The sequence below is a fragment of the Mandrillus leucophaeus genome, unplaced genomic scaffold (assembly GCF_000951045.1).
Source record: "Mandrillus leucophaeus isolate KB7577 unplaced genomic scaffold, Mleu.le_1.0 Scaffold674, whole genome shotgun sequence".
Classification (NCBI taxonomy): domain Eukaryota; kingdom Metazoa; phylum Chordata; class Mammalia; order Primates; family Cercopithecidae; genus Mandrillus; species Mandrillus leucophaeus.
Genome location: NW_012107297.1, coordinates 1,225,665 through 1,252,547, shown reverse-complemented (window position 1 = coordinate 1,252,547; position 26,883 = coordinate 1,225,665). Strand labels below are relative to the sequence as shown.

At 40.7% G+C, this 26,883-nt stretch overlaps 2 protein-coding genes and 1 pseudogene across 2 annotated transcripts; all 3 read right to left on the bottom strand.

The window, feature by feature from the left end:
• Positions 1-5,760: 5,760 nt before the first annotated feature.
• LOC105555223 (olfactory receptor 2AT4-like) lies at positions 5,761-6,907 on the bottom strand. Its single transcript, XM_012002042.1, has one exon. It carries the CDS (start codon positions 6,905-6,907, stop codon positions 5,966-5,968), a length of 942 nt encoding a protein of 313 aa, XP_011857432.1. The 3' UTR covers positions 5,761-5,965.
• Positions 6,908-8,200: 1,293 nt separating this feature from the next.
• Positions 8,201-18,063, bottom strand: LOC105555229 (annotated as a pseudogene).
• A 7,392-nt stretch (positions 18,064-25,455) lies between these two features.
• Positions 25,456-26,485, bottom strand: LOC105555222 (olfactory receptor 2AT4). Its single transcript, XM_012002041.1, has one exon. The coding sequence runs from the start codon at positions 26,448-26,450 to the stop codon at positions 25,488-25,490; it is 963 nt and encodes a 320-aa protein (XP_011857431.1). The 5' UTR covers positions 26,451-26,485; the 3' UTR covers positions 25,456-25,487.
• Between the last annotated feature and the right edge of the window lie 398 nt (positions 26,486-26,883).

Below are 26,883 nucleotides of genomic sequence, written 5' to 3'. Positions count from 1 at the left end.
CCACATGATTTTAAGATATAAGTTTGAAAAATAAAACTGGGAAGCTAATGAAAAAACTGCTGGGAAATTCCTTTATGATACAAAAAGAAGACTAAAACTCCACAGGCCATAAAGTTTAAATGTGATAGATTTGACTACATCAAATTAGAGATTTCTGCTCAATGGAGGATAGATTACAAACTGGGAAAACATATTTGCAATTTAAAGTTGACACGGCATGAACATGTGGAAGTTCTGCAAAGCAATACAATAAGATAGAAGATCCAAAGAAATGAGCAAAATTTCTCAATAAGATTTGCAAACGGGGCATGCTAAGTGCTAACAAGTATTTAAAGAGTGTTTATATTTATTAGTAATCAGAAAGGTGTATATTAGGCAGAACAAAGTAGCTCTTTAGCCTGATAAGAATGGCAAAAATTAGAAAACTGGATAATAGCAAGTCTTGCTGAAGATGTGGAAAGATGGGAACTGTTTAGTTCATTACTGCTGGGAGTGTAAATGGCACAGCCATTCTAGGAAACAATCTCAAAGTACAGTCAACTGTCATTATTTACAGTAGTTATGTTTTATAAAGTTGCCGCAAACACTGAATTAGTGAATACTGAATCATTTCTCTAGGGGAAATACAGGATTAGGTTTCTGCAAGCCTCTGGTTACAACATTTTTATCAATCAAACAATGCATAACCTGGTTTTACATATGTTTCTGTTTAAAGATATTGTATTTAACATGTATTATTGATTTGTTGACATTGAAGTCATGGCCAACAGCACTATAACTCAAGCCTGAACACAGCTTATCTAACACAAAATTTTTTTCCCACAAGCCTTCTTGCATTAGAAACACTAGACAGCACTTCAGCACCATGCTTGGAAACATTTTAAACAGTGATGTCACCAACAAAAAGAGCACAAAAATGTGAAAAACCTGGCTCTAAATAGCCCGCCGAAAGGACACTTATTTACGGAGCTGAACCACGAAGGCAGAACGTCATCATGTTCGATCTCAGCTAGGAACATGCTCATAGGGTGACTCAGATTTTTGGCCACTGTGTGCATGTTCGAGAATGACCCTGCAAGCTCTGTGAGTGTTGGGGTTAGCAAGCAGGCAAATTTGCAATCTTCAAACGATGAGGATGGACTGTATTTAGCTAAAGGTTATGCATACCCTATGACTAATGTATTTCACTCCTTGGTATATATTTCAGGAAAAAGCTCCATGGGTCTGTAAAGGGACATAACACAAGGACATTCATCAAGACATAAAGGTAGCAAAGAGTTAGAGGCAATTTAGGCGCCCTTCACTAGGAGAAAAGTAAAATGTGACCAAATCATACTATGGAATATTATGTATCAGTTGAAACTAATGAAACTAGATGTATAAATAACAACGTAAATATATCTTTAAAAAGTAGAATGAGTAAAAAATGTAAGAAATAAATTGAGACATGAAACAATTCTTTTATTGTAAATTAAAATTACACATACATGCACAAAGCAGCACTATGCTTTGTGCTTACATGGGAAGGAGATTGAAAGGGGAAAATAAGTAAAACAAGCAAGGGGCCTGCAGAAACTAATGAGTATGCCATGCTCTGAACTCTTTTCGCCTAAAGTCCAAAAAAAAAAAAAAAGTGCCGTAATGGTGGAATTATAAAGTGCTACAGGGCACCAGCTGGGTGTGGTGGTTCACACCTGCAATCCTAGCACTTTGCAGGGCTGAGGTGGGAGGGTTTCTTGAGACTAGGAGCTGGAGACCAGCCTGGTCAACATAGTGAGACTCTCTCTTTCTCTCGTTCATAGGGTGACTGGGAATTTTGGCCACTCTGTGCATATGTATATATATGTATGTATGTATTCACACACACAGACACACACACACACACACATACACACACACACGTAAAGAATGACATCTACCTCACATTTCAGAATTAAGAGCCAGGACAGGCTTCTAATTCTCTAATTTCCTGGATGATTCCCTGGAGGAACCTGAATAAAATGTATGCAAGTGAGATGGACAAGGAGGAAAAGTGCTTCAGGAAGAGAGAAGAGTTTGCTAGAGTTTGAAGAGAGAATGAGAACTTGGTGTGTTTGAGAAACTGAAAAGAAATTCAGAATTGCCATGTAAGAGATAATGGCGAGACTTGAGGCCAAACAGATCGTTCAGGACTGGATCAGAGAGTCTTTAAGTCACATGGAGGGTGGTAATATGACCAGATCTGTGTGTCAGAAAGCCTGCTCTGGCCACTTTATGTATGGGAACACGGACACGCAAGCAGAGAGATCCGTGAAGAGAATGCTGTGCTCATCCAGAAGAGATCAGATGGTGACATCTGCACCCAGGTCAAGGATGTGGGGATGGAGAGGAGCCAAGGTGCCTAGGGATACCTTCACAACCACCACCTCAGGTTCACAGGGGTGAAAAGACTCCACCAAGTGTATAGGGCTTCAAACTCCCTCCCTCTCACCCTTCTTTTTAAGACAAACTGCTCCACTGATTCTTTTTGTAGGTTATTTATTTATTTATTTATTTATTTTAATCGATAAACAAAAACTGTATATATTGGCTGGGCTTGGTGGTTCACGCCTGTAATCCTAGTGCTTTGTGGAGCAGAGGCGGGCAGATCACTTGTGCCCAGGAGTTAGAGATCAGCCTGGGCAACATGGCAAAACCTCATCTCTTTTTATTAAAAAAAATTTTTTTTAAAATTAAAACTCTATATATTTATGGTGTACAACATGATGTCTTGAAATATGAACACATTGCAGAATGGCTAAATCAAACTAAGTAACATGTATATGACCTTAAATACTTATTTTTTGTAGTGAGAACACAAAATCTATTCTTTTTCAATTTTTAAGTATATAATACATTGTTATTAATTATAGTCATCATGTTGTACAATAGATCTCTTGGACTTATTCCTCCTGCTTAGCTGAAATTTTGTATCCTTTGATTGATATCTTCCCAATCCACCCACCCTCCCTCCCCCAGTCACTTCCACCGATTAGGTGCCCCTGTTAAATCATATGATTGAACTCATGCATTTCCCTCTGGCCACAGCTAGTTTGGTCCAGAGCCAGCATCTGACAAAAAGCAGCCAACTCCCAGGCTATCCGTGACCTGTGATCTATGGCCTGGCTTGAAACTATTTAACTTTAAAAAATTATGGTACATATACATAACATAATATTTACCATTTAACCATTCTTAAGTGTGGAGCTCAATGGCATTAAATACATTTACAATGTTGTCCAACCATCACCACTATCCATTTCCAGAACCTTGTAGTCATCTCAAACAGAAACTCTGTATTTATAAAACAATAACTTCCCATTCTCCTCTCCCCTCAGTTCCTAGTAACCATTGTTCTACTATCTGTCCCTACGAATTTGATTATTCTAAGCACCTCATGTAAGTGAAATAATATAATAGTTATCCTTTTGTGTCTGGCTTATTTCCTTTAGCATAATGTCTTTAAGGTTCATCCATGTTGTAGCATGTATCAGAATTTCATTCCTTTTCAAGGTTGAATAATATTCCATTTAGTGTATATACCACATTTTGTTTTTCCATTCATCTGTCACTGGATATTTAGGTTGTTTCTGCCTCTTGATTATTGTGAATAATGCTGCTATGAACATAAGGATAAAAACATCTCTTCAGGACCCTGCTTTCAATTCTTTTGGATATATAACCAGAAGTGGAATTACCGGGTCATGTGGTATTTATGTGTTTAATTTCTTGAGGAACTGCCATATTGTTTTCCATAGCAGCTGCACCATTTACATTCCTACTAATAATGCACAAGCGTTCCAATTTCTCCACATTCTTATCAACACTTATCATTTTCTGATTTATTTTATTAATAATAATTTTATTAAATATTTTATTAATTATCATTATAAATTATTGTCATAATAATATAATATTAATATTATATATAATATAACATATACTAATGTAGTAAAGTTATTATATGATGCATTAATATAATAATAATAATTGATTATTATTTTATTAATAGTGATTATTGATCATCTGTTATTTTATTAATAATAATTATTAATTATTATCAGATATGTGATTGGCAAATATTTACTCCCATTCTGTGGATTGTCTTTTCACTCTCTTGATAGTGTCCTTTGATGTACAAAAATTGAGGCAATTTTTTCTTACTTGGGAAATACGGAGAGACTACCAATTAGCAGGTATAGCTACAAATGAAAAACGTTGTTGTTGCTATGATTTCATGTCTACTCGGATAAATGTTTAGGAAACCACAGGAAAATATTGAGTGAGGGTAGAACTAGCCTGAGATTCCATATCACTACAATTCACTTAACATGTGATTAATTCTTTGTTCATCTAGAAGAGGAGCTGAAGATGAAAAGATGTCATGATCTGGGGACACAGCAAACCAAAGCCCTGACCTGAAACTGAAATTGGTACCAGAAGGGAGGTTCTGAACAGATAAACCCCAGACAGAACTTTGGTAGTAACACAGGAGTACTTTGGGAATTGTTTATTGGGTGGTGGTGGAGTCGACAGTAAAAAAATTTCCCCTCTACATCCTTAGGTTAAATTCTGATAGTGCATGGAACTCTAGAGCAAGGCGACTTATTAGGCTACCTCCTTTAGACCTTAAGGATGTGGTCCCACTGACATTTAGACATCAGTTTCAAGGAGCTAGAAATAAATGTCTTGCAAAATTAGTAATGTTTAGATAAAAGAACATGAATCCCAATCCCAGCTGCCCAGGGTCAGTAAACAAGGAAACTCAGAGCCTTCATATCACCCTGTTTTGGGAAGCCCTTTCTGACCATAGCAGGATCTCTGAGATCACAGAAAGCTGAGTCCAGGAACAAATCATATCCTTTGTTGAATTGCACCCATTGAGGTCCCATTTACATTGGGTCTTATGCAATGGGAGAATGGTTAACAGTATTGCCTTGATTGACAAAAACTGGGACTCTAGAAATTGGAATGAGGCTATCTGTGAAGAGCCAACGATGAGGATATTTGTCACCTGGGTTCCCCCTTAACACTTTTCATTGCTCTACATGTCCCTCAATGGACAAACCTGACAGGTCTTCAAGAGGAAATTTGCCATAGGAGAAGGGAATAAGGAGACTGGGCTTGCCGCTTGGGGCAGGAAGAGGAATATCTAGGACCACACTTTGAGAAAGGGTGCTGGCCCCAGGAACAGCATACCTCTGATAAGGAGAAACTTCTCCACTCAGCCACCCGGTGTCTCTACTTAGCCACCGTGGGGAAACTATGGTGTGCTGAGAATTAAAATAACTACTGCTTTTTACCCAAACAGGTGTGCTAAGGGACACTGCTTGCCTGAGCATAAGCTGCGTGAGGGGCATGCTCTGCTTCTAGGGCATCACGCAGGTCTAGATAGCAGAGGCAAATTTCCTGTGTGACTGGTTTTGAAAATCAGTGGTGGCAGTGAATTTTCAAGCAACAAGGATTGAAATGTGAGCGGTTTCAGAGTTTTTCTATTGAGGGATATTTCTATCTAAGTTGCTATTTCACCAAAAAGGGCAAGAATAATTCATATCCAATAGCCAGCAATGCTAGGGATTTTCAGAAACATCGAAAGAAGAGATCCAAGGGAAAAAGACAGAGTTTCTTGCTAATCAAATACTTGGAATCTCCAAGAATCAAAACTGTTTGAATTAATGGTAATGTGACCTCAATTATATTCACAGTCTTGTGAAATTTGGGGTTCACACCTTAAAATTAAATTTTAAAATCCTATTCTTTTTTTCTATGAATTAAGAAAAAAATTATTATTTGATTACAATGGAGGACTACCTAGGACTATATTTTGAGATTGAGTGTTCTGACTACTGGGCTTTCTAAATTTGCCATTTTCCCCCTCTATGTTATTGATGTTTATGAGAGAAGATGAAGTTATTTCTTTGAATCAGGGTTTCCTAGCATTCTTTGGCTACTGGGGACATGCAATCTTGGTGATGGCTGCTTTGACGTCCTTGTTCCTCAGTGTGTAGATGAGAGGGTTGAGAACGGGTGTGAGAATGGCAAATACCACATTGCCCATGATGTGGAAGTCGAGGGGCAGGTCAGCCCTGTAAGCCACATAAGCTAAGGCAATGGATGAGTAGTAGGTGCCCACCACCAGGAGGTGGGAGCTGCAGGTGGAGAAGGCTTTGGAGCGTCCTTCTTGGGAGCTGATGCGAAGCACCGAGGTCAAGATGTGGGCATAGGAGAGAAGCACCAGGAGAAGGGGGAGGAAGGACACCACCATGGCGATGCAGAACCCCATGAAGGTCTGGGGGGTAGTGTCAGAGCAGGAGGCCTGGACCACAGCCAAGTGGTCACAGAAGCAGTGGTAGATGTGGGCAATGCTGTCAAATGCCATCTGGGAGGTCCTTACTACTGCTGGGATGGGCAGGAGGAGGGCAGTGAGCCAGGCACTGGTTGCCAAGACAGCGTTGGTCTGTGGGGTCATGAGGACAGGGTAGTGCAGTGGGCGGCAGATAGCCACATAGCGGTCATAGGCCATGACCACCAGGATGAAGGCTTCTGAGCAGGAGAAGCTGTGGAACAGGTACATCTGCAGGAAGCAGGCAGGGAAGCTGAGGAAGTGGTCCCCAAGCAAGAATAGGGACAGCATCTTGGGGACAGTGGTTGTGGTGACAAGAATGTCCAAGGTGGAGAGGTTGATTAGGAAGAAGTACATGGGCTTGTGGAGGCTGGGCTTTGCCACCACAGCCACCAGGATCAAGGCATTACCCATCAGGATGAGCATGTAGAGGAGGAGAAAGACAAAGAAAATAGGAAGGAAGAGGCATTTTGGCAGAGAGAGGATGCCCATAAGGTAGAAGATGGTTGAGGAGTCCCCTGATCCATTACAGGTGATTGTTTCCATGGTGGGTTAAACCTGGAGGCTCTGAAGTTGAGTACTGGGAACACCTGGGAACCAGGCCCATCTGGAAGCCAAAACAACCAGAGATTCTGTAAGGAGAATTACTAAATGATCACTGTATAATAAATAGATGATGGACTCGATCTTATCTCAAAATCCTTCATCCTATCCCAGAATTCTCTTTCCTTTTTAAATCAAGTATGGAAAAAGTACCTACAATATATAAATCATGTGTTATTTGTTATTAGTAGACAACTTAGTGGGGCTGAAGAAAAACATTAAGCAATGAATCACATAATTATTTAATTGCAATTGTGTTAAGTGCTTTGGAAGAACTTCTAGTCCACTTTTCCATGTTCCATGTGATTATTTTGGGGATATCAGATCTCTTAAACCAGAACACCAAGTTCCTTTTTCTTTTGGCATTTGCTTTAAGTTTTTTTAAAATGGCATCTTCGTTACCACATCGAATAGGGAGGGCTGATGTCTCCCAGGTTTACTGCAACATGCTGTCTTTCCATCATAATTATTAACTAGGGAATGGCTCCTTTCTCTCTTGTTTGCTTGGTGCAGTGGTTCTGCTGTTTCCATCTAAGCTGAGTTCTCTGTATCCTGTCTCTGACTGTGGGGCTCTTTGTTATGTTACCGTGAAGGGAGTGACACTGGAATGCTCTTGGTAGGAAGAGTCATTCCAGACTGGGTTCCTGATAAGGGCTTCTTCCACAGCTGGGCAACAACAGAGAATCCAAGACAGTCTCTGTAACTCCTTTGAGCTTCCCTCCCTGCTGGCTGCTGCAGCTCAGCTGTGCTCCTGTTTGACCACTGCATTCCCACCACCCAGCAGGCTTCTCTGCTTCTTTGCTAGTCAGAAAGTGTCACGGTAACCTGGGAAAACTTGGGAGGCATGACTGATAGAAAAGAACCACCTGGAAATCTGTTTGTAGTAGCTGCTCCGAGTCAAAAGAACCCCTTTTGGAACTAGGAATGAGTGCTTCAACCCACAGACACGGGGATTTTGAGCTGAAGGAAAGTACTGATTCACCCTCTACTTTAGGCTTGTCTCTTGCGCTAAAGGACCCCCGGCACAAGTCTTTGTTGACGTTTGTATTACTGTCTCATTAATCCCAATGATTCAGGAGCAGTTTCCACTATTTTTCCCAAGTCACTTCTAATTTCCCATTCCTCTAATGAAATATCTTTCATGGATAAAATCACTAATGTAAAAAATGGAAAAGATGTTTATTTTCAAGTCCAAATAATTTACCCCCCATAGTCCAGAGGCTGCTCACAGAAAGGCTAGGGGCTTTCCCGGGTGCCACGGACAGCTGGCTGCGGAGCCAGAAACACTGCCAGGACAGGGTTCTTTCTTCTATACATGTTTCCTGAAGAATACAGAAGTCCAAGTTTCCAAGGGGAAGTCTTTTAAGACAAAGGTTTCTATTTCCCTTTTTTGTTTTCTAGTTGATAACATCAAACAAAACTAAATTTCAAATTTTCCTCTGGGTTTCTATACGGTAGGTACTAAATCACTGTCTAGCAATGCAAATGCTCCTTTAAAATAATGTCGCAAGACCTGGCAAGAGTGAACTTGCTTTGTCCCAAGTTGAGAAGGTTATCCCTCAGTTAACCAGAACCCTGTCCCAACAGATTCAGTAGCTAGGTTGTCCTCATACCCAAAGCGGGCAACTGCACTTCCCTGGACGTTGCTGCACTCAGAGAGTGAGTCATGGGCTGACTGTCCCCAGGTTAGGCTGAGTTGGGGGTCTGAGGGACAGAAACTCAGAAGGTCAAAGCTAGAGGGGCCCTTGGAGGCCATCCAGTCCAGCTGCCCCTCCTCCTCTCTCCTGTATCCACTGCTTTGCAGAAGGAGACATGGATGCTGAGACCCCCTGGTGGAGAGACAGCCTGAGGCTTTTCACAGCCAGGTGGTGCTGGACTACCCAACAGGCAGACCAGGCTTGGGTCACCAGCAAAGCAGAGGCACCAAAAATACTTCCTGAGAGAATTTAATATGTATTTTTTCAAAGCACCGTTCAACTAGCCCATCATAGGAAATATCAGAATTTGGCTGGACTTTCTGTACAATTTAGAGTTATTTTATTCTGAATTACTTGCTATCTCTAAGTAATGCAGCCCTGTGCTTAGGGCTAAAAGGACACTGTTTCCCAGGGCACAGAACTTGTCCAGCAGACCTTCCAGTTAGGTTTGTCTATGAGTCAGTTACAGTGCTGGTAGGGGAGAGAAAAGGACAGAAAAACTGATCACCCGAATGTCATCCTTCACTTTCTGTACATCATCTCTCCCCATCAGACAGCCCTGCAAGGAAGTGCTTATGCCCCTTCAACTAATGAAGAAACTGAGGGTCAGAGAAGGCTAGGCCCTCCTTCAGGGTCACAGTTGGTGAGGGGTGAGAGCAGAGGCTGCTCCTGGAGCCTGGCAGCCCACAGTCCTGCCTCCTGGGCCAGCTCTGACACTTTCTGTGACTGTGGGGCTCTGAGTCTTGATTTTCTCATCATACAGTGAGGGGTTTGAGGAAATCATCTCTGAGAGGTTTCCAATTCAATGAGCCATTTTCTGAGTGTCCCTCTGCGTTTTGCAGAGTGGAGGTTCAGGACAGATGTCACATGACCCACGCCTCTAAGGGAGGGGATGAGGGCTCTCGCACTGAGGGAACACCACAGCAGAACTGGGTTCTTGACCTTCATTATGTCATGTGCACCTTAGTGGTTATGTGTGTGGACTCAGGAGTCAATCCCTGCTTCTAACTCCAGCTGTGTGACATAGAGCAAGTCACTTTCCCCTCTCTGAGCCTTTTGGCCCTGATCTGTGACCTCATGGGGTTTTCTTTATGTAGAGAACGCTTAGATATGCTTACAAAGAGCCCGGAATATGGAAGAGCACAAAGTTTGCTAGTGTTTCCAGTGGTTCCTGCTGTCATCAGTCTTTTCTCCCTGCAGGAAGGCCTTGGCCAAGAAGATTTGAATCCCGTCTGTAAGTGCATTCATTGCCCAGGCCTGTCAGGATATCTGGCCATAGGTCTCACAGCCCGGGCATGCACGTGGATCCCAGGCACCTTCCAACCTGGATCCTGGGTGCCTGCTCTGTGCATACTAAATCTGTCTTCCTGACCTCTGGCCCAGGTTTGTAGTCCCTGGACACCCTGTCCCTGTCTTTCCATCCCAGATTTCTCTGCCTATCTCTGGGCACCCCATCTCCAGCAACGTTCACCTGTTGAGCCTGCTGCACACTGGTATCTCCTGTGTTCCTCCATGAGAGACCTTGGAGGAGGTGGCAGGCTGGGGCTGAGCCATGGCCCATTAAACCCTCAGGCCCCTCTTTTCTGGCAGGCCTCCTGGGGTACTTTCTCTCAATGGTGCTTCCATGGCACACCACACTCACCATCCCTCAGGGATCAACTCCCTGGCATCTCCTTCAGCTTGTATGTGATAGAAGTAGTATTTGTCCCTGGGCTTTGCAAATAATAACAAGATCATTATTAACAGCCCTCAAGGGCCCAAAACTTTACACCAATGGTGTAGCCTTTATCCTCATTATCCTCTCTGATCCTCACAATAGCAGAGAAGACAGGAATTAACAATAGGGTATACAGTAAGTCCAAGAGAAAGAAAACGAGGTCTAGGAAGTGAAACAGCTGGTCCATTTTAACATTGATGGCTAGAGGAAGAGCTGGAATTTAGACCTAAGGCTTTATTCCCTGCCTAGTGCCTTGACTGCTGCAACAGAAGTATATAATAATCAAGAAGATGGGGCCTGGAGCTATTAAATATTAAAGATTCTCCTTTATTGGTTTGCTGGTTTTCCACTTACTTTTCTAAACGTACACAGAAGTGCTAATATGCACTTCAGAGAAGTGCTTGGTTCCAAAAATACCTCCTCTTCCTCCCATTACGTAGTCACAACCCTGGTTTCTCTTTCTAATCAGATGTATTCGTTGTACCCTTCTTTGCCAGTTAATTCCGTGGCATGGGGAGACCCAAAAGTTCAGGTGGCAATCTCCACTTCCAGTTCAATGAAATGATTATTTCACTCCTGGTAGATCTATTCCATGCTTAGGAACTAAAATACATAAACTGGCAGAATCCAAAGTTAGGGAGGAGGAAGCACGTACTTTGATTCTCCTTTTTTATTTTTTTTCCCCCAATTCCCTTTCAGGTTCTATGTATTTTAGAACTGGGTTCTTAGGGGTAATAAGAGGAAGCACTACCACTTCCTACCTTGGTTCTCAGACCTGTGTATTCTGGCTAGACAGGAAACTGCTCTAAATATTGAATACTGGTTACAAGTATGTATTTCAGCTTACAAGACAGCACCCAAGCCCTTGGAGGTATTATCATTCAGCCAACACCCAAAACTGAGTCTCAATAAGTCATTATTCTAGTCTAGCAGGCCACCTGCTTCTGAGTGATGGGGTGCATTGTAAGATCAGCGATTCCATGGGCATGAGACTTACTGCTTCACTTATTTTGCCTTAAAATTGACTTTTTTTTTTTGTCAAAAACATGGCCATATGGGGTAGTATCATGATGAATAAGGCATTTATTAAATCTATAGAAAGTGGTAACAGAAGAAACATTGTAAGAAAGGCAAATTCATATCCAGTATAGGTTTCTATTCCAATAAAGATAAACCACTGCCCCGTCAATGATGGAAGGGATCCAGTGTGTTCATCCTGTCACCCATAGCTGGCCAGTTTCCTTGGACAATGGTTCATATCATAGACTCAGTGTTGGTCTTTGTTGCTGACATATTGGATATATAGCAGAAGCTAAGCCAGACCAGCCTTTATGAATCGAATCCATGCACAACTTCCTTCCTTGTCACTGTGCCTTTTATTCATGAATCTATTGAGCAAACACTGAAGCATCTAGGAAAGAGAGTCGAACTGATTTTCATGGATGGATCATCTTGTTTACCTGATTTTGCCTACTCTTATTGATTTTGGAGAGCTTTTTCTGCCATGATACCCTCTGGTAAATAGTCACATGGCACACAAATATCTTCACAATCTGTACCCATTCTTAGAGGCCTACCACCTTAAATCTTCTCCATACCTCCTCTCCACCAATCTTCTTTCTAATTACTTGAATGTCCCAGCAAAACTATTAGCATTTGCCCATACTCTGTTATGGATCCATACCTCTTTCCATTTCACTTTTCAGGTGAGATGAACTTACCAGGGTGAAAAAACAGATGCACTGCCAAGGGTTCTGCCCACTGGCAGGATTTACCTTGTTGGCGATCCTTCGGGGCCCTCCTAAATGGGGCTGCAATGCAGCAGCAGTCCACTCAGGTGGCCCCAGCATATTTTGAAGAAACATTTGTAAACCAGGTTTGAATGTTTTTATTCGTCAGGGAATTGGTTATAGGGAACTTCCCATGAGATCATATGTTAGAGTTGATGGAAAGTTGCCAACACAGCAAGACTGGGTGTCATGGGAGTGTGAGCTGCCTACTCACTCAATTTAATAGCTCCTTCGAGATCTGCTTGAGCCTAATAGAATAACATTTATTACTTCCATTTGAAGAAGGGATGTTTCTGTACATGTTCAATTTTATATTTGGTTTGTTCAAATTAATATCCAACTCATAAGGAACAGCGTGGGACTCATATTCATTCAGTGTTCCCTGGTCAGCCATTCAGTCTGCTCCAGGGCCAGGCACTATTTTTCAGAAGGAGAATAGTTAACTACAGAAAAAAGCACGAATTTTCTCTAAAATTCAAGTGGGCTGTGCTGTGATTCAATAGTGTATTTTACCTCAAAAATTCAAAGGGAGCCAGGCGTGGTGGCTCATGCCTGTAATCCCAGCACTTTGGGAGGCCGAGGTGGATGGATCACTTGAAGTCAGGAGTTCGAGACCAGCCTGACCAACATGGTGAAACCCTGTCCCTACTAAAAAAATAAAAAATTAGCCAGGCATGGTGGCACACACTTGTAATCCCAGCTACTTGGGAGACTGAGGCAGGAGAATCACTTGAACCCAGGAAGCGGAGGTTGCAGTGAGCCAAGATTGTGCCATTGCACTCCAGCCTGGGCAACAAGAGTGAAATTCCATCTCAAAAAAAAAAAAAGAAAAGAAAAGAAAATTCAAAGGGGACTTTTAAGTTTTGAGTATGACAGTGTGGCTTGTCTGGGACTAAACTTTCTGCCAAAAACAACCGTAAAAGCTGGACAAGATGTAAAACAATGGTCTGAAGACCTCAGAGAGCAACCAATGGCAGATCTTGAAGGACTGCAGTCCTTGAGAGGGGAGTCACATGAGGCTAGTTCCACCTGACTCCAGCTTTTTATCCTAAGGTATTTCCCAGCTTGCAGGATGGCAAAGTAGAGCCCAATTAGGAAACACAAGCCCCACTGTTTGGAGTTTAGGTTACCAAAGTGACTGGAACTTAAGAAGCAAATTCTAGGAGAGGATGACAGTGCAGAGAAGGAACACCAAAACCTGTGTACAGATTACCTCTTGTCATTGACCAACTCCTAATGTGCGTATATGCAGGGAAAGACTCAAAGAACCCAGAAGAATACAGCATCTGGGAAGCCAGAGAGCTTCAGAAAGACTGTAATAGCCACATGATGTTGGAGATTCAGTGGTTGGAGTTTAGCCCCATGCAAATGGAGGGGCCATTGTAAGTACCCCAGAATTTCAGTTGAGACCCTGGAAATTCCAGGCTTTAGAATTACGGCTAAACCCTAAAAGTAATAGCAAAATTGAAATAAACATGACATAATATAACCTAAAACCAAGCCACAACAAGGCAATCCATTAGTACTCTTTGCTAGAAAAACATAACTCTTTCTGGAAAAAACTGAATTATCCAGAGCTTCGAATTTTAAAAATTTTTGACGTCAGGTAACCAATCAAAAAATATGAGTCATGGTTAAAACAAAATAAAATGAAAGATCAAATGAACAAAAACAAGAGGAGAAAAAGAGAGTAGAAGCAAATACACAGATAATTCAGATACAGTTATCGGGCAGGAACCTTAAAATAACTATGATTAATAAATATATTACAAAAAAGAGGAAAAGATAAATAAAATATGAGAAATGGAGAGTTAAAGAGAGAACTAGAATCTATAGAAAGATGAATAAAGCCGGGTACGGTGGCTCACGCCCAAAATCCCAGCACTTTGGGAGGCCAAGGTGGGCGGAGCACCTGAGGTCAGGAGTTAGAGACCAGCCTGACCAACATGGAGAAACCCTGTCTCTACTAAAAATACAAAAATTGGCTAGGCGTGGTGGCGTGCGCCTGTAATCCCAGTTACTCAGGAGGCTGAGGCAGGAGAATCGCTTGAACCCGGGTGGCAGAGGTTGCAATGAGCTGAGATGGCACCATTGCACTCCAGCCTGGGCAACAAGAGCGAAACTCTATCTCAAAAAAAAAAATTTTTTTTTAAAGAAAAAAGACTACATATACCTCCAAATCCAGAAAAAAATGCACATTTTTATTACTGAGCCCCCTGACATATCTAATGCTTCCCCTCACATATCTTTGGCTTTATATTCTTTGATTGTCTTTCAATGCGTCAGTAATTTTATACAATAATTATTTAGCAAAGAAAATAGAAATATGACTGGGCACGACGACCCATGCCTGTAATTCCAGGACTTTGGGAGGCAGAGGTGGGTGGATCATCTGAGGTCGGGAGTTTAAGACCAGCCCGACTAACATGGCAAACCCTCATCTCTACTAAAAATGCAAAAATTAGCTGGGTGTGGTGGCATGACCTGTAGTCCCAGCTACCCGGGAGGCTCAGACATGAGAACCGCTTAAACCCAGGAGGCAGAGGTTGCAGTGAGCAGAGATCTCACCACTGCAACTCCAGCCTGGGCAACAGTGTGAGACTCTGTCTCAAAAAAAAAAAAAAAAGAAATAAAAGAAGAAAAGAGAAATATAATTCAGCTGTTCCTATCAGCATGGTTGCTTGATAATTATCATTTTTAAATTAAAATACTGAATTTTATTTCACATGTATATTTTTGTCTCCCCATCATTTCCATGTCTGACCACCACTACTACTATGTCCTATCATAACATTCCATACATACTTAAAACCAAGCAAAGGGTGGAGTTCCATCTTTAAAAACTAAACAGGCATTTTGGACAAAACATTCTTGGCAATGGAACCTGGACAACATTTATCAAACACAGCAGGGAAAGTTCTCATTCTGCATCATAAAAAGGACAGTCAGATATCAACTGTTACAGAAATGAAATAAGACAGAGTCTCGCTCTTGTTGCCCAGGCTGGAGTGTAGTGGCACAATCTTGGCTCACTGCAACCTCTGTCTCCTGGGTTAAAGCAAGTCTCCTACCTCAGCCTCCTGAGTAGCTGGGATTAAAGGCATGCACCACCATGCCCAGCTAATTTTTGTATTTTTAGTAGAGACTAGGTTTCACCATGTTGGCCAAGCTGGTCTTGAACTCCTGACCTCGTGATCTGCCCACCTCAGCCTCCCAAAGTGCTGGGATTACAGGCGTGAGCCACCACGCCTGGCAACAAAAAATTTTTAACAAATTGCTTAAACTATTTTCTTCAAGAGACTTCCTCCACTGCCAGAGATCTTGAATAGCCTCCTGGCCAGTCATCTGAAAGCAATTCTTCACATAACTGATGAACTTGGCTTCCACTTTGGGAAGAGAACCACCTTTTTCTATACTTGCTTGCATTTTTGCTTTAACGTCTTCTACAGAACTAGGTCCTTTTGGTGTTTTTAGGAGTTTTTTCCTGTTTTTTGTTGGTGTTGATGACGGTTTTGAGTCTTTTCCATTCTGATGTGACTTTTGTGCATTTTTGGCTGGAGTATCTTGTATAGATTTCTTCACTGGTGCTTTTTCTTCAGTTTCCCCATCATCAGCATCATCAGCATCATCATCCTCTTCATCATCATCATCTTCTTCATCAGCAGCAAGTTTTACTTTTTTCTGTGGAATCTTGCTACCACCTCCAGGGGCAGACTGCTTTCTAGATATACTCAGGAGTTTCACACCCTCCTCCTCTTCATCTTCTGACTCTGCATCTTCCTCCACAGCTACTAAGTGCTGCCCACTAATATGTATTGGCCCTGAACCATACTTCAACCATAAGGTGGTGTTATTACAAAGCCCCCAAGGAAAACCGTTGGCTGTACAGACATTTTCAAAGTTGCCAGTGTTACCTTAATTGGACTGTCTTCGCAATTCATTGCCTCTGCTTCAACAATGTGCAATTCTTCCTTTGCACCAGTCCCTAAACTGACCGTTCTTAAAGATAACTGATGCTCATTTTCATCATTATCCACCTTAAAGTGATAATCTTTGTCGGCCTTTACTTCCCAACTGAAAAGATAGTTCTGGGGCCTCAGGGGCACATGTGTAGGTCCATCGAATCTGCCAATGAGTGGCGGCACGCCGTTAGGTGGGAGAGAAGGCAGACAGAGATAAACAACCACTGCTCAAGAGAACAGCTGCGCAGGATGGAATCACACCAGGGCAATAATTATTATTGATAGTTGGGATTAATAACACATGGGATTTCTGTGTTGTTTTTTTTTTTTTAATTTCCAACTTTTAAGTTCAGGGGTACGTGTGCAGATGTGGAGGTTTGTTACATAGGTAAACAGGTGCCATGGTGGTTTGCTGCACAGAACATTCCATCATCTAGGTATTAAGTCCAGCATCCATTAGTTATTCTTCCCAGTGCTCTCCCTCCTCCGACCCCCCCAGCCTCTGACAGGCCTCAGTGTGTGTTGTTCCCCACCATGGGTCCATGAGTTCTTATCATTCAGCACCCATTTAAAAGTGAGAACATGCGGTATTTGGTTTTCTGTTCCTGCGTTAGTTTGCTGAGGATAATAGCTTCCAGCTCCATCCATGTCCCTGCAAAGGACATGATCTCATTCCTTTTTATGACTGCATAGTATTCCATGGTATATATGTACCACATTTTCTTTATCTAGTCTATCATTGATGGGCATTTAGGTTGATTTACTGTGTTTGCTATTGTGAATAATACTGCAATGAACATACATATGCATGTATCTTTATAATAGAATGATTTATATTCCTTTGGGTATATTCCCAGTAATGGCATTGCTGGGTCAAATGGTACTATTATGCCTCTAGGTCTTTGAGGAATCACCACACTGTCTTCCACACTGGTTGAACTAATCTACACTCTGATCAACAGTGTAAAAGTGTTTCTTTTTCTCTACCACCTTGCCAGCACCTGTTGTTTTTTGACATTTTGGTAATAGCCATTCTGATTGCTGTGAGGTAATGTCTCATCATGGTTTTGATTACATTTCTTTAAGGATCAGTGACATTGAGCTTTTTTTCATACATTTGTTGGCCACATGTATGTCTTCTTTCGAGAAGTATCTGTTCATGTCCTTTGCCCACTTTTTTCTTTTTTTTTTTTTTTGAGACAGAGCCTCGCATTGTCGCCCAGGCTGGAGTGCAGTGGCATGATCTTGGCTCACTGCAGCCTCCGCCTCCCAGGTTCAAGCGATTCTTCTGCCTCAGCCTCCTGAGTAGCAGGGACTGCAGGCGCCCGCCACCACACCCAGCTAATTTTTTGTGTTTTTAGTAGAGACAGGGTTTCACCGTGTTAGCCAGGATGGTCTCCATCTCCTGACCTCGTGATCCACCCACCTTGGCCTCCCAAAGTGCTGGGATTACAGGCATGAGTCACCATGCCCGGCCCACACCCAGCTAATTTTTTGTATTTTTAGTAGAGATGGGTTTCACCATGTTGGTCAGGCTGGCCTCGAACTCCTGCTTTGTCCACTTTTTAATGGGGTTATGATTTTCTTCAATGTATGCTATAATAAAAAGCATAATAAAAATTATTATGCTATAATAAAAGAAATAATTTTAATATTCTTTCATTTCCATGGTTACCTGACCTAGATTAGACAAGTATTAGGGCTTTAACTTTCTTTTTGTTGTCAAAATCTGGTGTTGGCATACCTTTTCTCTAATTTGAACTGGTATTGCTTATGTTTGATACAGCATTAAGGAATTTGATGATTTTTGTTTTCACAATAATGAAATTAAATTCACAAAAATGAAATTAATTAATGTCATTTTTCAGATAAATGACATTAAGTGCAATAATTTTATTTATCATAAAGATTTTGTACATCATTACAACATCATGTCGTAATGTTATAATGTGTATAAACATTAAAAATCAACTTAAAAAAACACAATCCCATTTATAATAGCCACACACAAGCACAAGAAACCTAGGAATACACCTAACCAAAGAGGTGAAAGATCTCTACAAGAAGAACTCAAAACATTGCTGGAAAAAACTATAGATGAAACAAAAAAGTGGACAAACATTCCATGCTCATGAATTGGAAGAATCAACATCATTAAAATGACCATACTGCCCAAAGCAATATACAGATTGAATGCTATTCCTATCGAACTACCAACATTATTTTTTTCACAGAATTAGAAAAAGAAGCTATTCTAAAATTCATATGGAACCAAAAAAGAGCCCAAATAGCCAAAGCAATCCTAAACAAAAAAGAACAAAGCTGGAGGTATCACGTTACCTGACTTGAAACTCTAAGGCTACAGTAATCAAAACAGCATGATACTGGCATAAAAACAGACACATAGACCAATGGAACAGAATAGAGAACCCAGAAATAAAGCTGCACACCTACAGCCATATGATCTTCGTTAAAGTCAGCAAAAATAAGTATGGGGAAAGGACTCCCTCTTCAATAAATAGTGCTGGGATAGCTGGCTAGCCATATGCAGGAGAATGAAACTGTACCCCTACCTTTCACCATACACAAAAAATAACTCAAGATAGATTAAAGATTTAAATGTAAAGATCTCAAAGTATAAGAATCCTAGAAGGAAACCTAGGAAACACCATTCTAAATATTGGCCTTGGGAAAGAATTTATGACTAAGTCCTGAAAAACAATTGCAACAAAAGCAAAAATTATCAAGTGGAACCTAATTAAACTAAAGGGTTTCTGGACAGCAAAAGAAACTATCAAAAGAGTAAACAGACAACCTACGGAATGGGAGAAAATATTTGTAAACTGCCGGGCTCAGTGACTCACGCTTGTAATCCCAGAACTTTGGGAGGCGGAGGTGGAAGGATCCCTTGAGCTCAGGAGTTTGAGACAATTGGGCAACTTTAGCCAGGTGTGGTGGCACATGCCTGTAGTTCCAGCTACTCGGGAGGCTGAGGTGGGAAGATTGCTTAGGCCCAGGAGGTCAAGGTTGCAGTGAACTGAGATCACGCCACTGCCTTCCGGCCTGGGCGACAGTATAAGACTGTCTCAAAAAAGGATGGCGGGGGAGGGGTGGGGAGCGAGAAGGAAAAGAAAGAAAGAAAAGAAAGAAAATGTTCACAAACTATGTATCTGACAAAGGTCTAATATTCAGAATCTATAAGGAACTTAATTCAATAAGCAAAAACCAAATAATACCATCAAAAAGCGGACAAAACATAAACAGACACTTCTCAAAAGAAGACATATAAGCAGCCAACAGACATGAAAAAATGCTCAACATCACTAATCATCAGAGAAGTTTAAATCAAAACCATGAGATATTATCTCACACCAGTCAGGATGACTATTACTAAAGTCAAAGAAGAACAGATACTGACCAGGCTGCAGAGAAAATGGAATGCTTTTACATTGTTGATGAAAATGTAAATTAGTTCAGCCACTGTGGAAAGCAGTTTGGCAGTTTCTCAAAGAACATAAAGTAGAGCTATCGTTTGACCCAGCAATCTCATTACTGGGTATATATCCAAAAGAAAATAAATTATTCACCAAAAGACATATGCACTCATATGTTCATTGCTATTCACAATAGCAAAGACATGGATTCAATCTAGATGCCCATCAGCGGTGGACTGGGTAAAGAAAATTGGTCCAAATATGGCCGGGCACAGTGGCTCACGCCTGTAATCCTAGCACTTTGGGAGGCCGAGGCAGGCGGATCACCTGAGGTTGGGAGTTCGAGACCAGCCTGACCAATATGGAGAAATCCCATCTTTACTAAAAATACAAAATTAGCTAGGCATGGTGGCACATGCCTGTAATCCCAGCTACTTGGGAGGCTGAGGCAGGAGAATCCCTTGAACCTGGGAGGTGGAGACTGTGGTGAGCCAAGATCATGCCATTGCACTCCAGCCTGGGCAACAAGGCAAAACTCCGTCTCAAAAAGAAAAAAAAAAAAAAAGAAGAAGAAAATTGGTCTATATACACCATGAAATGCTACGTAGCCATAAAAAAGAATGAAATCATGTCTTTTGCAGTAACGTGGATGCAGCTGGAGCCCATTATCCTAAGCTAATTAACACAGGATCAGAAAACCATGTACTGCATGTTCTCACTTATAAGTGGGAGCTAAACATTGGGTACTTATGACCATGAAGATGGCAACAATAGACACTGGGGACTAATAGAGGGTGGAGGGAGGGTAGTGAGATTTGTAAAACTAACTGTTGGGTACTATGCTCACTATCTGGGTGACGGGATCATTCATATCCCAAACTTCAGCATCATGAAATTTACCTGTGTCACAAACCTGCATGTGTACCCCCGAATCTAAAAAGTGGAAATTTTCTTACAAACTGGTGAAATTGAAGGGAGAAATGGACAAATCCATAATTATTGTTAGAAACTTTAATATTTCCCTTTCAGGAATTGATCAAGCAGATAGAAAATCAGTTAAGATATAGAAGGCCTAAACAACAATGTTAAACAATTAGACCTAATGGACATTTATAAAACACTCCACATAATAGCAGAATACACTTCCAAGAGTGCACAGAACATTCACCAAGATAGATCATATTTTAGGCCATTAAACACAAAATGTAAAAGAATAGAAAAGCTTTTTAAAGAATAGTAATCATACAAAGCATATTCTTGAACCATAAGGGAATTAAACTAGAGAACAGTAACAGAAAGTGATTGGGAAAATCTTCCAAATATTTTGAAATTAAATAAAAACACTTTGAAATAACCATGGGTCAATTAGGATGTTTTAAGGGAAATTTAAAATACATTTAGAATGAAATGAAAATAAAAATGCAACATATCAAAATTCGTGTGAAGTTGCTAATGTGGGAGCTATTGGGAAATGTACAGACTTCAACGCTTACACTGAAAAATAAAAGTCTCGGCCGGGCGCGGTGGCTCACTCACGCCTGTAATCCCAGCACTTTGGGAGGCCGAGGCGGGTGGATCACGAGCTCAGGAGACCGAGACCATTCTGGCTAACACGGTGAAAAGCCCTCTCTACTAAAAATGCAACAAATTAGCCGGGCGCGGCGGCTGGCGCCCGTAGTCCCAGCTACTTGGGAGGCTGAGGCCGGAGAACGGCGTGAACCCGGGAGGTGGAGCTTGCAGTGCGCCGAGATCAGGCCACTGCACTCCAGCCTGGGCGACTGAGCGAGACTCTGTCTCAAAAGAAAAAAAAAAGAGAAAGAAAAAGAAAAGTCTCATATCAATGATCTAATCTCCCACGTCAAGAAATTAGAAAAACAATCAAATTAAACCCAAAATATGTAGAGGAAAAAAATATAAAGATTAGAGGAAGAATCAATAAAACTGAAAACAGGAAAACAATTAGAATAAACAAACTAAATGCTGATTCTTTGAAAAATCAATAAATTGGTAAACCTAAAGCTAAACTAACCAAGAAAAAATAACAGAAAACACAAATTGTCAATATTAGGAATGAAAGAGTAGACATCACAGACATTAAAAGAATAATAAGGGAACAGTACAAACAACTCTTTATAAATTCTAAAATTTGGACAAAATGGACTAATTTCTTAAAAGGCAGAAATTATAAAGTTCATTCAAGAAGAAATAGATAATGGAAAATTTTCTGTATCTATTAAATAGTTGATTTTGTAGTTTAAAACTTCCTGTAAGAAAACTCCAGGCCCTGGAAATTTTACAGGCAAATTCTACCAAACATTTAAGGAAGAAATAGCACCAATTCTATACAATGTGTTTGAGAATGTGGAAGAGACAGGAAAGCTTCCTAACTCATTTTATGAGGACAGCATTTATCTAATACCAAACCAGACAAAGAAATTACAAGAAAACTACACTCTGATATCTCTCATAAATTTTGATGCAAAAATCCTAAACAAAATATTTGCAAGTCAAATCTAGTAATATATAAAGGGAAAAATATGTCACAACCAAATGGGGTTCAGTCATCCCAAGAATGCAGTTTGTAATGAATAAAATTAAAGAGCTAAGTAAATGGAGAGATATATTATATTCATGGATTGGAAGACTCAACATTGTTAAAATGTCAGTTGTCCCAAATTTAATCTATAGATTTAACATAGTCCCTCCCCTCCCCAAATCCCAGTAAGTTGGTTCTAAAATTTATATTAGAAAGCAAAGGAACTAGAATAACCAAACGATTATAAAAAAAAATTAACAAAGTCAGAGGAGTCACATTACGGAATTTCAACACTAACTATAAAGCTACAGTATTCAAGACTATGTGGTATTGGTAAAGGATAGACATATATATCAGTGGAACAGAATAGAGAGCCCACAAATAGATACACACAAATATAATCAACTGATATTTGACAAAAGTGTAAACGCAATTTGATAGAGAACGGTTTATAACAAATGGTGCTGGAATTATTGGATGCTCATACGCAAAAAAAAAAAAAAAAAAATCTCAACCTCAACCTCACACCTTATCCAAGAATTGACTCAAAATTGTTCATAGAATGAAATCAAAAATGGAAAACTTCTAGAAACATTGTTTTCTATAGGGCAAAATCTGCATGACCTTTGGTTTGGTGATGAGTATTTAGATATGTTATCAAACATCATAATCCATAAAGGAAAAATGATAAGTTAGACTTTATCAAAATGGAAAACCTTTGCTCTGCAAAAGACACTGTACGAGAATTCAAAGACTGGGGAAACTACTTGTATATCAAATATCTAATAACAAATTTATACCTAGAATATATAAAGAGCACTTGAAATTCAATGTTATGAAAACAAACAACCTGGATTAAAAAGCAGGCAAAGGATCTGAACACACTTCACCAGAAAAGATATATGGATAGAAAATGAGCACATGAAAGATGGTCAACACAATTAGTTATAGGGAAATGTAATTAAATTGAATTACGACCACAATAAGATACCACTACATAACTGTTAGAATGACATCCCCCACCAGAGTGGTTACATTTGTTACATTCAAGCCTACATTGACACAGCATTATGACCCAAAGGCCATAGTATACTCTTGGTGTAGTACATTCTATGAGTCTTGACAAATATATAACATGTATCCACTATTGTAGTATCATACAGAATAGTTTCACTGTCCTAAAAGTCCTCTGTGTTCTGCCTATTAATCCCTCCCTTCTCCTAGCCCCTGGCAGCCCCTGAGCTTTTTACTGTCTTCATAGTTTTGCCTTTTCCAGAATTCCAGTTAGAATCATACAGTATGCAGCCTTTTTAGATTGGATTCTTTCACTTAGCCAAATTTACTATTGACTCTTCAGAAGTGTCAAGGTCACGAAAGACAAGGAAAGACCAATAAAAGGTCAGGCAACCAAGAAGATATAATAAAATGCAACGTGACATTCTGGATTGGATCCTGGAATGGAAAGAAGACATTACTGGAAAAACAGGAGAAATTTGAATAAAATCTCTAGTATAATTAATAGTATGTATTTTACCAATGTTAACTTCCTACTTTTGATAAGTGTATCATGGTTATGTAAGATGTTGACACAGAGGAAGTTGGGTGAAGGATATATGGGAACTCTCATATCTTTGGAACTCTCTGTAAATATAAAACCATGCATGGTAAAATAAAATGAAAAAAAGGGTTTTGGTTATAGAAATACGTAATTTACATCTAATATATATTAAAGAAGTAAAACTGTAATATGCATGTTTTTAAAACTCCTCTAGCTAGGAGTAGTGGTGCATGTGCCTGTGGCCCCAGCTACTCAGGGAGGTGAGGTGGGAGGATCACTTGAGCCCTAGCAGTCAAGGCTGCAATGAGCTGAGATAGCACCACTGCACTCCAGCCTGGGTGACAGAGCAAGGCCTCTTCTCAGAACAAACAACAAACAAACAAAAACTCCTCAATGCAGCTTAAGATGTGATTTTTCTTGTCCTTTTAGTATACCCCTTTTAGGTTGTGTATCAAAACATTGTTTAAAAGTCACTTATAGGCCGGGCGCGGTGGCTCAAGCCTGTAATCCCAGCACTTTGGGAGGCCGAGACGGGCGGATCACGAGGTCAGGAGATCGAGACCATCCTGGCTAACACAGTGAAACCCCGTCTCTACTAAAAAAATACAAAAAACTAGCCCGGCGAGGTGGCGGGCGCCTGTAGTCCCAGCTACTCGGGAGGCTGAGGCAGGAGAATGGCGCGAACCCGGGAGGCGGAGCTTGCAGTGAGCTGAGATCCGGCCACTGCACTCCAGCCTGGGCGACAGAGCGGGACTCCGTCTCAAAAAATAAATAAATAAATAAATAAAAGTCACTTATAGTAATTTTCTGTGTGGTCATACCACTAACTTGAGAGACAGCCAGGGTCAAGTGCTTCTGTTTATTTTAAATTGAGGGAATTGTGGGGTTTTTCTTTCTGATTTCTTTGAACTATGTAAAAATAATTACATATATATAGTCTTGCTTCCATTCCGGTTCCGTCCCTTCCTGTTCCCTCCCTCTCCTTATAGATAACCATCTTTATGAGTTCGCATTTTCCCCCTAGTTTTTTCCTGAAATTTTAAGCAAACTATCTCCTTTCTTACAAAAACACTTTTCTGCAGCTTGCTTTTTTTCACTTAACACATATCCTAGAGATGATACCATATCAGTAGAGAGCTTCCTCATTTCCTTTTTATTACTGCATCATGCATTTTCACAGTTTATTCAATAAGTTCCCTGTATAGTGATGAATATGTAACCTAATGAATAATTGACAGTGACTCCTCAGGATAGATCCCTAGAAGTCATACTGCTGAGTCAAAGGGTAAATGCATATGTACTTTTGGTAGGTATTGTGGTAGTGTTATACCAATTTGTATCCTCACAAGCAAGTTATAAAAGTTATGTTTTTCTACATGCATATTGTCAAAATATTGGATTTTTGCTAATCTGATTAAGTGAAAAATAGCATTTCAGCACAATTTAAATTCGTATTCTTTTTATAAAGTGAAGACTCATTATTTAAAGGCCACTGCATTTTTTTGGTGATTTGTCTACACATATATTTGCCCATGTTTTTATTGAAATGTTTATTTCAGTCTTCTACATTCTTTGTATAATATGAATATTTGCATTTCCCTGTGATATGTTTTTTATTTGTTTTTTTGACTTTGCTTATAAGAATTTTTTGCCATGAAGATTTTTTATTTTAGTAAAGGTTTCTTGGATTACTAAATAGCAAAATTTTATACAACAACTTAAGATTCCTATAAAAATTAACATTATTTCATTATTATGTATTGAGTCCTTACTCTGTGCTAAGCACTGTTATTTGGTGTCCTGGAAGCAGAATTAGCTGCATTTAAAGGTCAAATGCTCCTGTCACAGCTTAGGTCTTGAGACATGATTTTGGTGATGGCTGCCTTTACATCCCTGTTTCTCAGAGTGTAAATGAGGGGGTTGAGAATTGGTGTAACAATGGCATATACCACATTGCCCATGATGTGGAAGTCAAGGGACAGGTCAACCCTGTAAGCCACGTAGGCTATAGCAATAGATGAGTAGTAGGTGCCCACCACCAGGAGGTGGGAGCTGCAGGTGGAGAAGGCTTTTGCCCGTCCTTCTCGGGAACTGATGCAAAGCACCGAGGCCAGGATGTGGGCATAGGAGAGAAGCACCAGGAGAAGGGGGAGGAAGGACACCACCATGGCGATGCAGAAGCCCATGAGGATCTGGAGGGTGGTGTCAGAGCAGGAGGCCTGGACTACAGCCAGATGATCACAGAAGCAGTGGTAGATGTAGGCAATCCTGTTGTATGTCATCTGGGAGGTCCTTACTACTGCTGGGATGGGCAGGAGGAGGGCAGTAAGCCAGGCACTGGCTGCCAAGGTAGCATTGGTCTGTGGGTTCATGAGGACAGGGTAGTGCAGTGGGTGGCAGATAGCCACATAGCGGTCATAGGCCATGACCACCAGGATGAAGGCTTCTGAACATGTAAAACTTTGGAAGAGGTACATCTGCAGTAAGCAGGAAGAAAAGCTGAGGAAGCGGTCCCCAAGCAAGAATAGGGACAGCATCTTGGGGACAGTTGTCGTGGTGAAAAGGATGTCCAAGGTGGAGAGATTGATCAGAAAGAAGTACATGGGCTTGTGGAGGCTGGGCTCTGCCACCACGGCCACCAGAACCAGGGCATTACCCATCAGGATGAGAAGGTAGAAGAGGAGGAAAATAAAAAACACAGGGAGGAAGAAGATCTCTGGCAGAGAGGGGATGCCCACCAGATAGAAGATGGGTGAGCCATCCACTGATTCATTACAGGCTGTGGCATCCATGGTGAGACAGAGCTGGATTTCTCAGAGATGAGCAGCTGGAACATCTAGACACTGGAAACATCTGGAAACCATAGAAACAAAGGATTCTGGAGTGATAATTCTATAATGTTTACTCTGTAGGTAATATAAGCACAATTATTTACAACCAACTGTAGAGGACTGATGAGGGGCTATGGTATTGACTTTTACCATGTGAACCCAAAATTTGTCAAATATTGATTATTAATTAATTAATAACCTACCAAATAGAAGTCTGTACACTTTGTTTAGGTGATGAAGTGATCAAAGTGAAGAAGGCAGGCAAAGTTCTTGTCTTCCCAGAGTTTATATTTTACTGGAAAAATCAAATCTAAACAGTTGATTGTTGAATTATAATTATGAAAGTGCTTTGGAAAGGCTTCTGCTGGTCTTCATCTAAGGTTCCATGCTGTGT